The sequence below is a fragment of the Gymnoscopelus braueri genome, assembly GCF_963280865.1.
Source record: "Gymnoscopelus braueri genome assembly, chromosome: 4".
Lineage (NCBI taxonomy): Eukaryota > Metazoa > Chordata > Actinopteri > Myctophiformes > Myctophidae > Gymnoscopelus > Gymnoscopelus braueri.
Genome location: NC_137605.1, coordinates 16,500,229 through 16,514,311, shown reverse-complemented (window position 1 = coordinate 16,514,311; position 14,083 = coordinate 16,500,229). Strand labels below are relative to the sequence as shown.

Sequence of the window (14,083 nt, the reverse complement as noted above, 5' to 3'; positions counted from 1 at the left end):
CTGACGGTGGGGTCGCGAAATTATTTTGGGTCATATTTTTTTTTTTTTTTTTTTTTCAACAGAATGGATGAAATACAACCTAAAATGATTACAAATAGTACATTTTACCAGTTTAATACATTTAAAATGCGCACCGAACGTGCAAGTTTATGTGCATAAATTACCTCCAGGTTTAGGTGGGGTCGCGAGTCAATGGCCGCCTTATTTTGGGGTCGCGGGCTGAAGAGTTTGGGAACCCATGGCCTAGCTAACGTTAACTGGGAATTCTCTCACTGAAATACGAAATACGCAGCTTAAGCGACAGCATTTTCCTTTATCTCAACACGCTGCCCTTCGATATCAACTTATTGTGAACTGGCACCTCTAAGCAGATGTCCTTATCGGGTCATTTGTTTCAACTGGGATCCAGAAAACATACACCACAAGCAAGGCAGGAAGTGAAGAGTTACATTTTGAAATTAAATATCCATAATCTGAAATGGATGCATATTTGTTTGAGTTAAACTAAACTGTGTCTTGTTGAATTGGTGAGATGGTGACGCATATGGATGAAAAGATCTTGATAGAAATCATTTCAAACCTAGTTTTTACAACAACAAAAAAAAATTCAACTTGCTCCCCAAAAAAAAGGAAAAAAAGAACAGTCTATATATGGCCATGTTACGTTTGTGACGTCTGCCGTCGACCCCACAAGGCAATTTTGATATAGGATGTCATGTAACATAAACGCATATCTTTCTTTTCACTGTTTGAGGACAGGGAGCTCATTGGGTTTGAAGGATGCCTGGACCATACCCATGGCAAAGATGTAGACTTTAGAATCCACAACTATCTGTTCCTTCTTGAGCAGCTCATCTACTTTCTGTTGGAATTCACCAAGAGGTAAAAGAATGACTTCAACAAATTCTCCATCACCAAGCTGCTGTGTGGGGTTGATGTTCTCCGGATCATCTCCGTCGATGTCAACCGTGACAATCTGGGTGGTGCTGTTGGACAGGCCCGGGTCCAAACAGGTCACTGGGGTGACTCTCACCACCTCTCCTTTGTAACCCGTCTCTTCCTTGAGTTCTCTCAGTGCAGCTACGTCTGCACTCTCCCCCTCGTCAATCAGTCCCGCAGGAAACTCCAGAGTGCAACGACCTAGAGGAGGCCGGAACTGCTTTACCATAACAACACAATCTTTATGGAGGGTCCTTTTCAGCAGGGCAATTACCCCCACACCATCAGCTTCTGTGTTGGTGGGTCTGGTTGTCCTTTTTACAGTCTCCCAGGTTCTTGTGCTTCCTGCAGGGTCCACATATGTTGTCTTCTCAAGTTGGAGCCATTTCCCTGTTGCAATGACCTCTTCTGACATGATGTGAGGGACAGTGGTCTCCTTGGGATGCTCAATGCTGCTCATCCTGTAATGACAACAAAAGGTTCACTATTCCTTATTCGCCTTCTTACTGCTCTTCTACCAGTTCCTCTGGTCTGACCGAAGCTGCACCTTTCATTAAATGGGGTCCAATAAGCTTCGGCATGTGATGACGTCACGCCTCGTCATCTCACGCCGGGTTCAGAATTTGACATAAATCAAGGTTTGGGATCAGAATCCCCTATCCTTTGAAACAAATATGTCTATGTTATATCCATGTATGCAGTATGTAGGCTATATTGTATCCATGCATACAGTATGAAGGCTATGTTTTTTATTTGAATTCTGAAAAGTAACAGTATTGGACATATGAGGTTTCCACCCGACAGAGACGATATCCAGAATGTAGGCTAGTATGTTGCATCCATGTAAATTAGGTTGTACCCAGCCTTTTCAATGAGACTGAATTGAGATGCTTTAAACTGTCGCTTTTTACTTTAGACTTATATGGGGGCTGTAGATGCTGGGACAACATCAGCAAACAGTTTATCCCCTACTTTTACTGCTTGAGGGGGGCGGGGGGGGGCAGTATGCAAAAGAGTCGGGGGGAGGGTTTTGTCTGTATTGCCAGGATACATAATCTTTTTCACAATTAAATGACACAGCATAAATTAAGCATTACAACACTGCAGCAAAATATTCCAACAGTCTGAATGATTTCCTGCCTTTTTTAACACAAATTAGGCTTGTCCTATTAATCTTCTACAGTAGTGTTTGACAGGTACTACAGGGCGTACGTGAGAGAAAGTGGAAAATGGAAGAATTTATCGTGTTGAAATATTGACAAACTTTGTGAAGTCGCTGGTCTGTATTGTGTTAAACCAAATAAATACAAAAGTATACAACTAGTTATTATAGAAAACAATACTTGTTTGAACATATTCAAACCTTGCTTACAGAGATGTTGGCCACACAGTATACATATATCTGCTCAGTAGGCACTAATTTCAACTTTCACTCTATTTCTTTATTATATTATATTCTTCAAAAGGTGTGTTATTATCATGCATTCAGAATCATACGCTATATGGTTTTCTCTTGCAGTTTATAATGCTGTAGTCAGGACGTACAGGGGGTTCTTGGGTTCAGAAATCAGGGAACGGGGGTACTAAAGCCAACAAAGTTTCAGAATCACTGATCTATGCAAACGGAATATTCGCACATCCACTTTGTTCAGATGCAGCTGCGTTGGACAGTAGCAACTGAAGCAATCATGAAAAAAGCATTTAATGAACAAAAATCCTGCACACTGCTCTTGCTCGGCAGCATCAGCTTTTATTCAAATTGACAGATGTTTCGGTCCCTCTGGACCTTCATCAAGAGTGTCTAGACATCAAGACACCGTGCAGGATTTTTGTTCATGAAATACTTTTTTCATGATTGCTTCAGAACCACTGATCTACGGTATAGCTTACTGTAATTGAAGCATTTAATTTAGTTTAGTCATAGCAGTAGGTTTGGATATTATTCAACCTAATATTTTCCCTCAATTCCTTTAGAATAATAAGCATTATTAACAACTGTGGTCACACTATGCTGTGATTTGTGAAATGGAACGCCATGGTTTTCAGTGGTGGAAAAAGTACTCACATGTTTTACTTGAGTAAAAGTATCAATACTGCAATGTAGAAATACTCTGTTACAAGTAAAAGTACGGAATTCAAATTTACTTGAGTAAAAGTACAAAAGTATTGGTATCAAAATATACTTAAAGTACCAAAAGTAGAAAGTACACATTATGCAGACTGTCCCAGTCTGCAAAAGTTTTCAAATGTATACAATTCATACAAATATTTTGAAAATAGCAGATCTACAAGCTCACAATGCGTCGCATACAGAAATGTATATAGGGCTGAAGTGGTTTATGTATGTTTTGTAATAATAATCAAAATGTACAAAGTAACTAGCAACCAAAGTTTTCAAATAATTGTAGTGGAGTAAAAGTACAATATTTGCCTCTGAGATGTAGTGGAGTAGAAGAAAAAGTACTGAAAACTCCAGTAAAGTAAAAACACCTCAAAATGTACCTAATTAAGTACAGTACTTGAGTAAATGTACTTAGTTACTTTACACCACTCATGTCCTGTGACGTACGTCATCCCTTCTGTCTCTTCCATGCGTCTCTTCAATATACCGCCCATTGAAACAGAAATGCATTTTAAAATAATCAAAGGTAAACAATATCTATCAAAAATAATCAAGATTCAGCCCCAACTCAGACCTCCAAACCTGCTGGAACCACAGAGAGTGACCTCTCTGGATCATGTCTGTTGTTGGCCCCTGGAGTCTGCAGGCCCCTGACACACCACACATTGAATCAATATGGTGGAGGCTCTGTATGGTGTGGAGCACTGGGGTTTGGATGCTGCGTGACCATGACAGAATCTGGAAGCTGTTACAGGGTACAGTGCAGCCCGCGTCCGTCCGTCCGTCCGTCCGTCTGTCCGCTCGCCTGCTCTGTCTGCACGAATCACATCAGCCGTTCACAATCCTCTATGGAACGCTATCGCAGCAGCCAGCCAAGCCAGCAGGGAGTTTGGAATCTCACACTGCAATATGCTGAGGCAGGGGGATGACTTAGCAACATCCAGTGGTGGAAGAAGTATTCTGTTTTCTTCACTTAAGTATAAGTAGCACTACCCTAAAGTAGAAATACTCTGTTGTTATTATTATTAAGTAAAAGTCCTGTATTCAATTTTTTACATGAGTAAAAGTACAAAAGTATTGGCATAAAAAAATGAAGTACCAAAAGTACTACTAACCCATTACGCAGAATAGGTTTTCCAAATTTGTCAAAAACTTTAAAAAATACACAAAGTATAAAATAGGGCTTACTTTATGTATGTTTTTTAATAATAACTTAAATCTGCAAAGTAGCTAGTAAATAAAGTTTTCAAATAATTGTAGTGGAGTAAAAAGTACAATATTTTCCTCAGATGTAGTGGCATAGAAGTATAAGTGTTTAAAAATGGAAATACTCAAACAAAAGTAATAGTGCCTCAAAATTAGTACAGTACTTTATAAATGTTCTTAGAATGTCCGCCACTGGCAACATCAATTACCCAGAATTCTGTAGTTTATCGCCATATCAACAAAGTGCTGTTAGGAATTTGTCTCACAGTGTGCTCAGAATAAACACAGGGCTGAGAGTTTGGTACACAGCAAAATCCTCAGTGTTAATTTCACTCTGAGAGTGTAAAAATGTACAGTTTTAACTAACAATGAGGATTTAGCTGTGGACACATTTAGCCCCTGTGCAAGAAGCTAATTACTAATAGACAGCAATTGGTTTCACAAGCCTCAGGAATTAAAAAATGTGTCAGACATTATACCTAATAAATTAATAAATCCAAACCATGTTTTTTAATATTATACCGGTGGAAGGGGGAAAAAAAGCACTATTTCATTTTAAATACTCATGGTATTTAGAATATCTAGTTTTTGATTTCCTTAAATTAATTGCCAAAAAATAGACGCCAGATCTTGCTCAACGTGATGCATGAAAATTCTATTAATGTGAAATGCCTTAAAATATTAAACATCATCACAAAGTTACACAAGTAGGCCTACTTTATAATGTAGGTTATAGGTTGTTTATATTCCCTCAGAGGGTAAACATGTTTTATTAATCGGTTGAAGCCTTAACACAAACATAACTGGTGGCACTTGTATTGTTTTGCAATTGTAATGCACTTGCACGGCACCGATGCATTACAAGTTGATAAATGCTTACACAGCATCAATCTGTATTTGCCAAACATTTCCAGATGTTACTAGACAGTTAAATGTCTGAGCTTTACAAGAGCACCATTATAAAGTGTCTACCAGTCTCTTCGTCTACTTAGAGTTGTCTCTCCAAGGTGTGAAGTTGTTACTTTAATGTACACAGACCTGGTCATTATCGCCTCTGCCTCCTAATTACAGCCCTAAAACCAGGTGTTTTAGCCACCCCCCAATCAATCAATCAACTTTATTGTCACAAGTTAACACAATTGCAGGTAAAAGTGAGGTGAAACTCTTGTTTATGCAAGCTTTCACGTTTGCAGTTCAAGAAAATAATTAGAAGTGAAGAATGGAAATGAGCACAAAAAGTCTGAATACAGCAGCATGTTTGTTAGTCACTATAGTAATCTAGTAATTATGTGGTGCCACAGATGGAAAACCCATTCATTTCCCCCATAGAGATTTCAGAAAATATTCATATAAATTATTTTAAGCCTGGAACCAAGCCCTCCGGTCTCCTTGTGAATCATGACTATAAAACATTTGATTCTGTGTCAAAACATATTTGAATATGTTATTTTATTTTAAACTATATTTAATAAATACCTATTTTTGCAGTTTTCAAAGTTTTTTTTACACAAAATCAAATGTTTCATGGTCACGATTCACCAGGAGCCTGGATGGCTTGGTTACAGGCTTAAAATTATTTATATTTTCGGAAATCTCTTTTGGAAAAATGAATGGGGTTTCTATCTGTGGCACCACAATATGGCCGCCACTGCTATGGCCTATTGAGTGGTCTGGTACTAGGTAGGACCACTACTGGTTGACAAAGTGACACTGTCTGAAGGTCAAGGTTCAATATTTACCCTGAGCAATGAGGTGTGCTCAGTGGTACCAGGGGATGCAGGTTCAAATCCCTGGTTGGACATAAACTTTGTCGTTTCCCACTATACAGGTATACTCCACTATAGCCTTGTAGAGCAGTATTATATCACCTACTATCATGTCTTCTAGCCCGGAAATTAAAGTGCACGGATGCGGATGGTTCCAGCTTAATGCATCATTGCATTCTAATCATAGGTTCTAATGTGTCACCTCTGACACTCCAGTGATTGCCACCACTTGGATGTATGAAAAGATGGATTCGATCTGCCCCCTGGTGGCACAAAGTCAGAATCACATTAGAGTAACTAGTTGGAATTTGTTTTTATGACATTTGCACAGAGCATATTAACACTCAATTAGAGGGTAACTGGGAGGGATGGCGTGTAACGTGTTCCTCCCGATATATTATAACTCAATGGTTCCTCCACACCCGTTACTCGCTCCTGGTGAAACTCTTCACTGTCGGGTGAGAAGAAGCTGCTAGTGAATGTGTGTGAGAGGAGACATGGTTGTCGACTACACCCTTCCTTGGACCAACAGTAGGGGTCAGCAGTGACAGAGAAATGGCACAGTGACTATATTGGCTTATTGGGGAGGGGAAAAAAATAAATTCATATTTTGCTGCACCTGCCAAAAGGCTACACAATAAATTGGAGGTGACCCCTAATTTTCTGTGTAGCCTTTCGGCAGGTGCAAGGGAGCATTAAATCATCACTGAGGTTTTTACTCTGCAGACATTGTGCAGATATTTTTTGGACTTTTGTTGACATTTTAGAAAGAAATGCAGCTCGGTCTCCAACAGGTCTGCAACTATCGATTTTTTATATCAGAAAATCGACGCAAAAAATATAATAGATATTTTTTAATTATTGACTTCAAATAGTGAAAATAGACGATCTACAAGCTCACAATTCTGTCTAGTCTTCCTCTTCCCCAAGCCCAAGGCCTCTTTCTCACTCTCCCAGACACACTCTCACACACACACACAGACACACACACACACACACACACACACACACACACACACACACACACACACACACACACACACACACACACACACACACACACACTATGCACGCACGCACGCACGCGCGTGCACACACACACACACACACACACACACACACACACACACACACACACACACACACAGACAGACAGACAGACAGACAGACAGACAGACAGACAGACAGACAGACAGACAGACAGACAGACAGACAGACAGACAGACAGACAGACAGACACACACCCCTCTCTCTCTCTCTCTCTCTCTCTCTCTCTCTCTCTCTCTCTCTCTCTCTCTCTCTCTCTCTCTCTCTCTCTCTCTCTCGTCTTTCTTTCTGCTACTGCGCACACTCCCCAGGGAAATTTTTCCATTGGTCAATTACAATTAGTGTGTTTTTTCTTTCCTCACAGCTCACACAAGACTTCTTATGCAAGATATACATAGTGGCTTAAACTGGCCAGCTGCATAAGTGATGGCAGTAGCCTATGTATTCAGTTCCATTCAAGTTCAACCACATTGCCATGTAATTCTCATATTAAGTTTCAGGATCACTTGTCACTTAATTGCATTTCACTGGCTGGCCACCATGTTGAATGTGTTTGAATTTACACTCCATGCATGTTTGGATGGGTGATCATGATTTCACAATTCTGTGTATCTGATGGCAGCTTAATTTATGATGTAGAGTTATTTACATTTCTACAGAACAACTGAATATTCTGTATACTTTTTATAGTTAAGGAGAAAACGTTTTCTTGTCATTAAGCCTTATTTATGGTATTAACCATTTAAGTGTCAAAAATATTGAAAGTAGCCATTCTACAAGACCACACATTGTGGACCGTTGTAGTCATATGCCATTAGCTATTTTTGCCTTTAATGCCATACAGGGAGGCCAGATTGAAAGTGGTTAAATCACTCTAAAGTGAAGTGATTATAGTGTCTGCCACATTCTCCCCAGTCTCGCCACACTATTTGCAATCTGAACTTTACTTAGAATGGCAAAGCTTGACATCATGGGTCACTCCTTAGGTGTCTTGCCAACAGATCACATTAAGTGCTCTTACTTACTGAAACAGTTGATTCAAATCCACTTTACACAGGTTTCCTTTTACAGGAAACGAAATAAGACCTATTAGAAGCCATTAAATGTTTTATCAATGTTTAGTAGCTAAACCTAGACAAACTGTGTCACAAAAGGCATGTAATAATCCATGATCAATCCAGAATGCATCCATATTATTAACCATGCAGGTGTTATGAGCCAAAACCCACTGGACAATTGCCCAGTGTCAGTCCTCCACTTTGCTGTTACACCGAACTTGGTTACCTATTGAATTCTTTGACTCCAGAGGATCACATTCACGCGATCTTCAAAAGGCTGCAAATAACTTTTGAACACACATCTGTCCACATACACTGGGTATAATCCTCAGTATTAATCTGATGGCATGCACATAAAATGGCAAATGCTCTGAAGTCATAAATAGCCCGAAGTAGGCAACCAAAAGCAGTGGTGTAAAGTAACTAAGTAAATTTACTCAAGTACTGTACTTAAGTACAATTTTGAGGTATTTTTTACTTTACTGGGGTATTTCCAATTGTCAGTACTTTTATTTCTACTCCACTACATCTCAGAGGCAAATATTATAGGCCTACTTACTCCACTACAATTATGTGAAACCTTTAGTTACAACTTGTTACTTTGTAGATTATTATTAAAAACATACACTAACCACTTCGCTCGGTCATTTGAAAATTGCCGATCTACAAGCTCACAATGTGTCTCGATGCGACGCATTGTGAGATTTGTATAGAAGATTTGCATACAAGATTTGTATACAATTTATACATTTGAAAATGTTTGAAATGGGACATTCTGCATAAGGAGTACTTTCTACTTTTGGTACTTTAAGTAGGCTACATTTTGATACCAATGCTTTTGTAATTTTAGTAAGTACATTTTGAATTCCGGACTTGTAACAGAGTATTTTATTTATTTCTACATTATTGCAGTATTGATACTTTTACTTAAGTAAAAAAATGTGAGTAGCCTACTTTTTCCACCACTGAATGAAACCAGTGCCATCTAGAAGGCTCTGAATGAAACCGAATTTGTTAGGGCACTGATGTCGTTGTAACAGCCAAACCCGCGCATGCAAAGCGCACGACACAACGGTGAGCGCACGGGACACTGTGGACGTAACGAAGTAGGATACAACCAAAAGTATCAAATGATAGAGGATCTCCTTTTTCCGTTCAAGAGGGGAAATAAATCAAACATCAACAAGGTGAGACATTAATTGCTTTATTGCCGATTTAAGTGCAGTCTGTGCGCCAGAAGTTGCCAAAAGGCTACTTTTAAATGTAGCCTATTTATTTATTTAATCAATTTATCGGTTCTGTTTGCCTGTTTTAAGATGGAGCCACTGACCCCATGTATTAATGCATATACGTCAGTTTAGCTGTGTATATAGCAGTGGTGGAAAAAGTATTCACTTAAGTAAAAGTATCAATACTGCAATAGAAATACTGTGTTACAAGTAAAAGTCCGGAATTCAACATTTACTCAAAGTACAAAAGTATTGGCTTCAAAATATACTTAAAGTACCAAAAGTGGAAAGTACTCATTGTGCAGAATGTCCCATTTCACAAGTTTTCAAATGTTCAAAATCTTTTGAAAATAGCATATCTACAAGCTCACAATATCGGCTTAAATGTATATAGGGCTGAAGTGGTGTGTTTTGTAATAATGATCAAAATCTACAAAGTAACTAGTAACTAAAGTTTTCAAATAATTGTAGTGGAGTAAAAAGTACAGTATTTGCTTCTGAGATGTAGTGGAGTAAAAGTATTGAAAACTGGAAATACTCCAGTAAAGTAAAAAATACTACAACATTTTACTTAAATAGGCTTACAGTACTTGAGTAAATGTACTTAGTTACTTTACTCCACTCACTGGTGCTACTACTATCTGATAATAGACCTATCAATTTATTTATATCCACTCAGATGCACAAACGTAGCCTATTCGTCATAATTTATAATATATGACGCACCTGTTTTCCCATATTATGGGAAAACTGGTGCGCATCTATAAGACTTATGTGTTTTTAATGTGAACTTGGTGGTGGGGAGATTATTAGAGCTGATAGCACAGCTATAAAGTTTTAAAAAGACACTTCTCCATCCCTGTAGGCTGTATGTAATTTTTTATAAACCTGGATGGTGTTTCAGTCGCATTAGTGCCAATGAGTGTCAATAAAAATGTAAATTGGTTATAATTAGCTATAATTACTGTGTATGAGGTTGTGTTGGAAAATGTATGGCGTTTTGTTTACTATTCATATAGTCTCAGCTGTAATGTCGGTGGAGGAATGGGGATTAAATATATATATATATAGGCCTATTGCTTAAAGGGCATGAATATCGCATCTCTCCAACAACGGGCTCTGTCGCTCAATAGACTAATTAATTGTTTACTAACATTGAGACTGGACGCACAGGTGTTTCATGCAATCAATTCCCAACATATTGTTTTGGGGTGCGCTGGTTTCTGTTCATTCAACCTCCTCTTGTGTGTTGGCTAGTGAGGCGCGTCCTAGCAAGACCTGACAGAATGGGTTTCATTTGGTGCCGGCCTGCGCGCGCATACTGGTTCTTATCAGTGTGACGTCGTCTGTTAAGGGGTCTATTCACTTCAATTCAAGAGTGCTATAAATCCATCTCTCCAATCAGCATCATATTTCTTATGCATGCTGCCAGCAGGCCAAGGACCTCAATTCCTGAATATTGTTCAAATCGGTCAACGACAACTATATCATTTTTGTGAATTAATAATTACAGAGCAGTCATCCCTCCAGGCTATGGGATATGCTTCTCATGAAGTTATAAACTGGAACTCGCCAAGCTGCAACCTACTAAAGCCTATACCACTTGTGCTATAACCACGGCCGCTTCTGTGACCAACGCGGAAGTGCCTCTCGCCTACAACAACTGGTGGCAAATTTTGACCGCAACTTCAGCCACGAGATGCACCGCCGGACGAGCTAAAGCGAGCAAGTCGCCGTGCCGAACGTTGCGAAGTTCGCTTGAGCCGACTCAGCGCCGTTCGAGATATATACCGATAGGCACAGAATCGTAAACCATGTTTTGGCGAGAGCGTTTGGCCCAACTGCCACTCAAAGTGGCTACTGGCCAATCACAGCACGTCCTTCCACAAGCAAGCTGTCTGTCCAGTATATGGGAGCTATAGCCAAACTCTTCTGTCCCTCTCTGTCATACATGAAACAATACACAGGCATACAAGCCAAGGCTCACAGCACACAACAACAATTAAGCTTCACCCGGACATCAGTACATGATGTATCATGCTACATGGTGTCATGCCATTGGTCTGATGGCCCATTGTTATGAAACCTCAATAGTCTGAAATAATTACCATTAGACCAAAATCCCAGTAGTTGGACGGCCCGTTACACCGCAAACTAATTCCCATTGTTCTGAAGGCCCATTGCTCTGCAACAATTACTGGAGTTGTGCACTGTCCATGGTGCTGAATCGGCAGATAAAGATGCACTGCCGTTATTTATTGTTAGGCGTTGCCCTTAATAGCTTAGTGTATTTTGACGTGCAAATGTATTTTGATTGGCAAAAGCGAAGATACCATTTACAAAATGCTTAGGGTCTTTGCTGTTTAGCGCGCCGATTGGCAAAAAGGCCATGGCTTTAAAAATATGTTAATTTCACAAATTACATGTGACACTTACCCACTGAAGTTCCTAAGAGTGAGGCAGATATCGTCTACTAATCTCCATTGTCAAGCATGATTATTTCATACTACGGTGCCAACTTCACGTTATGTCGTGGGCCATTAGTCAAAATGTGATTTTGTGGGCGACAAATTAGTCTTTGTCTGTGCATGCTCCCCATGGTACCAGTACTGTCAAATTATTTGGTGTTTTAACACTCAAAACATATTGGAGTGGATAACATTCTAGGCTACTGATTTCAGGTCTAGGATTAAACAGTGTATCTTATATTTTATTTGGTGTAAAGGAGCTTTCCATCTGAAGTGTCCACGCGGCCTTTCAGCAAGCCTATGGTACGCACCATGGCCCTTTAACAGTTTTTTATTTATTTTGTCATAAACTTACAAATCTTGTCATAAACATACAAATCTGTAACAATAAGAATAACAAAATATACATTTATATGTAAGAGAGGGAAGGGAAGGGAAGCAGTGAAAGGGGAACCCTGCTGTCTCGCCTAATCCACTTAGGTCTCCCCATCAAGTGGCACCTGTAAACTCTCGTAATAGTCAAGGAAGAGGGTCCAAATCTTCCATGACATTTTGAAGACCCTTTAAGTATGCAGTAGATTTTCTCTAGTTTCAAGAAATACATAATCCCCTTAATCCACCTGGTAAAGCTGGGTGGAGAGTGTTGCTTTCATGATAGGAGGATAAGTCTCCTCGCGAGCAGAGATTTTTTTTAAACATCTTTGAGTAAGCGTTAAATATATCAGACCAGAACTTGGTGAGACTAGGGCAGGACCAGAACATATGTATATGGTCTGCTAGTTGTGCTTTACAGCGTGGACAAGAAGGGTCTATAATAAGATAGATTCGAGCTAATTTAGCATTAGTTACAAAATGGGTAGGCCTAGTTTGATTACAGATAATGGACTGATGTCATTATTTATCAGATTGGATCATCATACCTTATATGTGCACGGCCCCACTGTAGAAAAGGAGCCCCAGGATAGAGTCCGACAAGGCGGGGGGGGTGGGGGGTGGATTGGGGGAGGGACTGGAAGGGAGGGGGAAACGGGTAGAAGTAAAAGATAAAGGAGAGAAAAAGAGAAAAAGGAAGTAGTAAAATACTTAACAACAGTAAATAAAAGGAAGGGGGAAAAAAGGAAAACAAAATTAAAAGAACGCACACCAAGGACTCCCTTGGCTGCACCATCAAGCTACTTGATCTCCTAACCTAACGCTCAAACTCTGTTTGCACAAAGAATGACATTAAAATAACAATCAATAATAAAAACAATTATTAATCCTGTGTTTTAATCAAGGGGCCAGCTTGAGATTTTTACATTGACTCTAATACGGAAGAGACAGTTCATATGAATGGCCTGTAGTTTCGCTGTTTTACCCCTGCTGGTGTCAGAAAGAATATTCTCTCAATGCAATATTCTCTCATGGGTTTTTGACAAACTTTAGACTTGATTTTCTTACCTTGATAAACATTGTCATAAATACTATATGCTTCCAGTCGCTAGTTTAAAGTCTCCTTTCAATCATCATGATATGCGTTTTGCTAAATTATGGTCCCATTTATTTTAAAATTGACGATAAAGTAGGCTATGCTCTATGAGGGGCTACACAACCAATAGCATTCATTCCCCACCCCCGCTCTTGATTGACAAGCTACCCAACCAATAGCATTCTTTAGGGATTGATTTCCGGTTCCTATTCCCGGTAGCTTTTTGGCATATATTAAAGATGGCGGATTTCAAATTCCTGAATACCGTTATACCGAAAACTAATTCTTCAGGCTTCATTTTCGGTCTGTAGAAACCAGAGGTGTGGCTTAGTCCATTCTTTTTATACAGTCTATGGTTTTAATATGGTTATAATCAGAGGCCTGATGGTACACAATTTGCTGTTTCAGCACCATGGACAGGGACTCTCTTGTTCAAAAAAGTAATGTCAACTGATTGCCCAGTTTATATATGTCTACAGCTTCTTCTATGTGGATCAAACTGTCATAATGTGCAAATACACATAGCAAGGGCGTGTCTTTAAACTTTAAGCTTTCTTGTAACAGAATAGTTACTATGAACTATTGTGCCAAAGAAGTATTTGCAGTTTCTAGCATTATCAGACATGACATTTACATTTTGGCAATACAATAGTATTGTTTCCTATGTTTATATGTGTTACTGTAATAAAGCAACTCTAGTGTGTGTATTTTTGGAGCAATGGGCCTTTGGAGTTTTAGGAATTTGTTTTTGTGATAACAGGCCATCTGAGTAATGGGTCT

At 39.3% G+C, this 14,083-nt stretch overlaps 1 protein-coding gene across 1 annotated transcript; it reads right to left on the bottom strand.

Moving 5' to 3' along the window:
• Positions 1 to 732: 732 nt before the first annotated feature.
• LOC308084056 (ADP-sugar pyrophosphatase-like) lies at positions 733 to 1,399 on the bottom strand (the record flags this gene model as incomplete). Its single annotated transcript, XM_080426532.1, has 1 exon — positions 733 to 1,399. One exon carries the CDS (start codon positions 1,397 to 1,399, stop codon positions 743 to 745), a length of 657 nt encoding a protein of 218 aa, XP_080282658.1. The 3' UTR covers positions 733 to 742.
• Between the last annotated feature and the right edge of the window lie 12,684 nt (positions 1,400 to 14,083).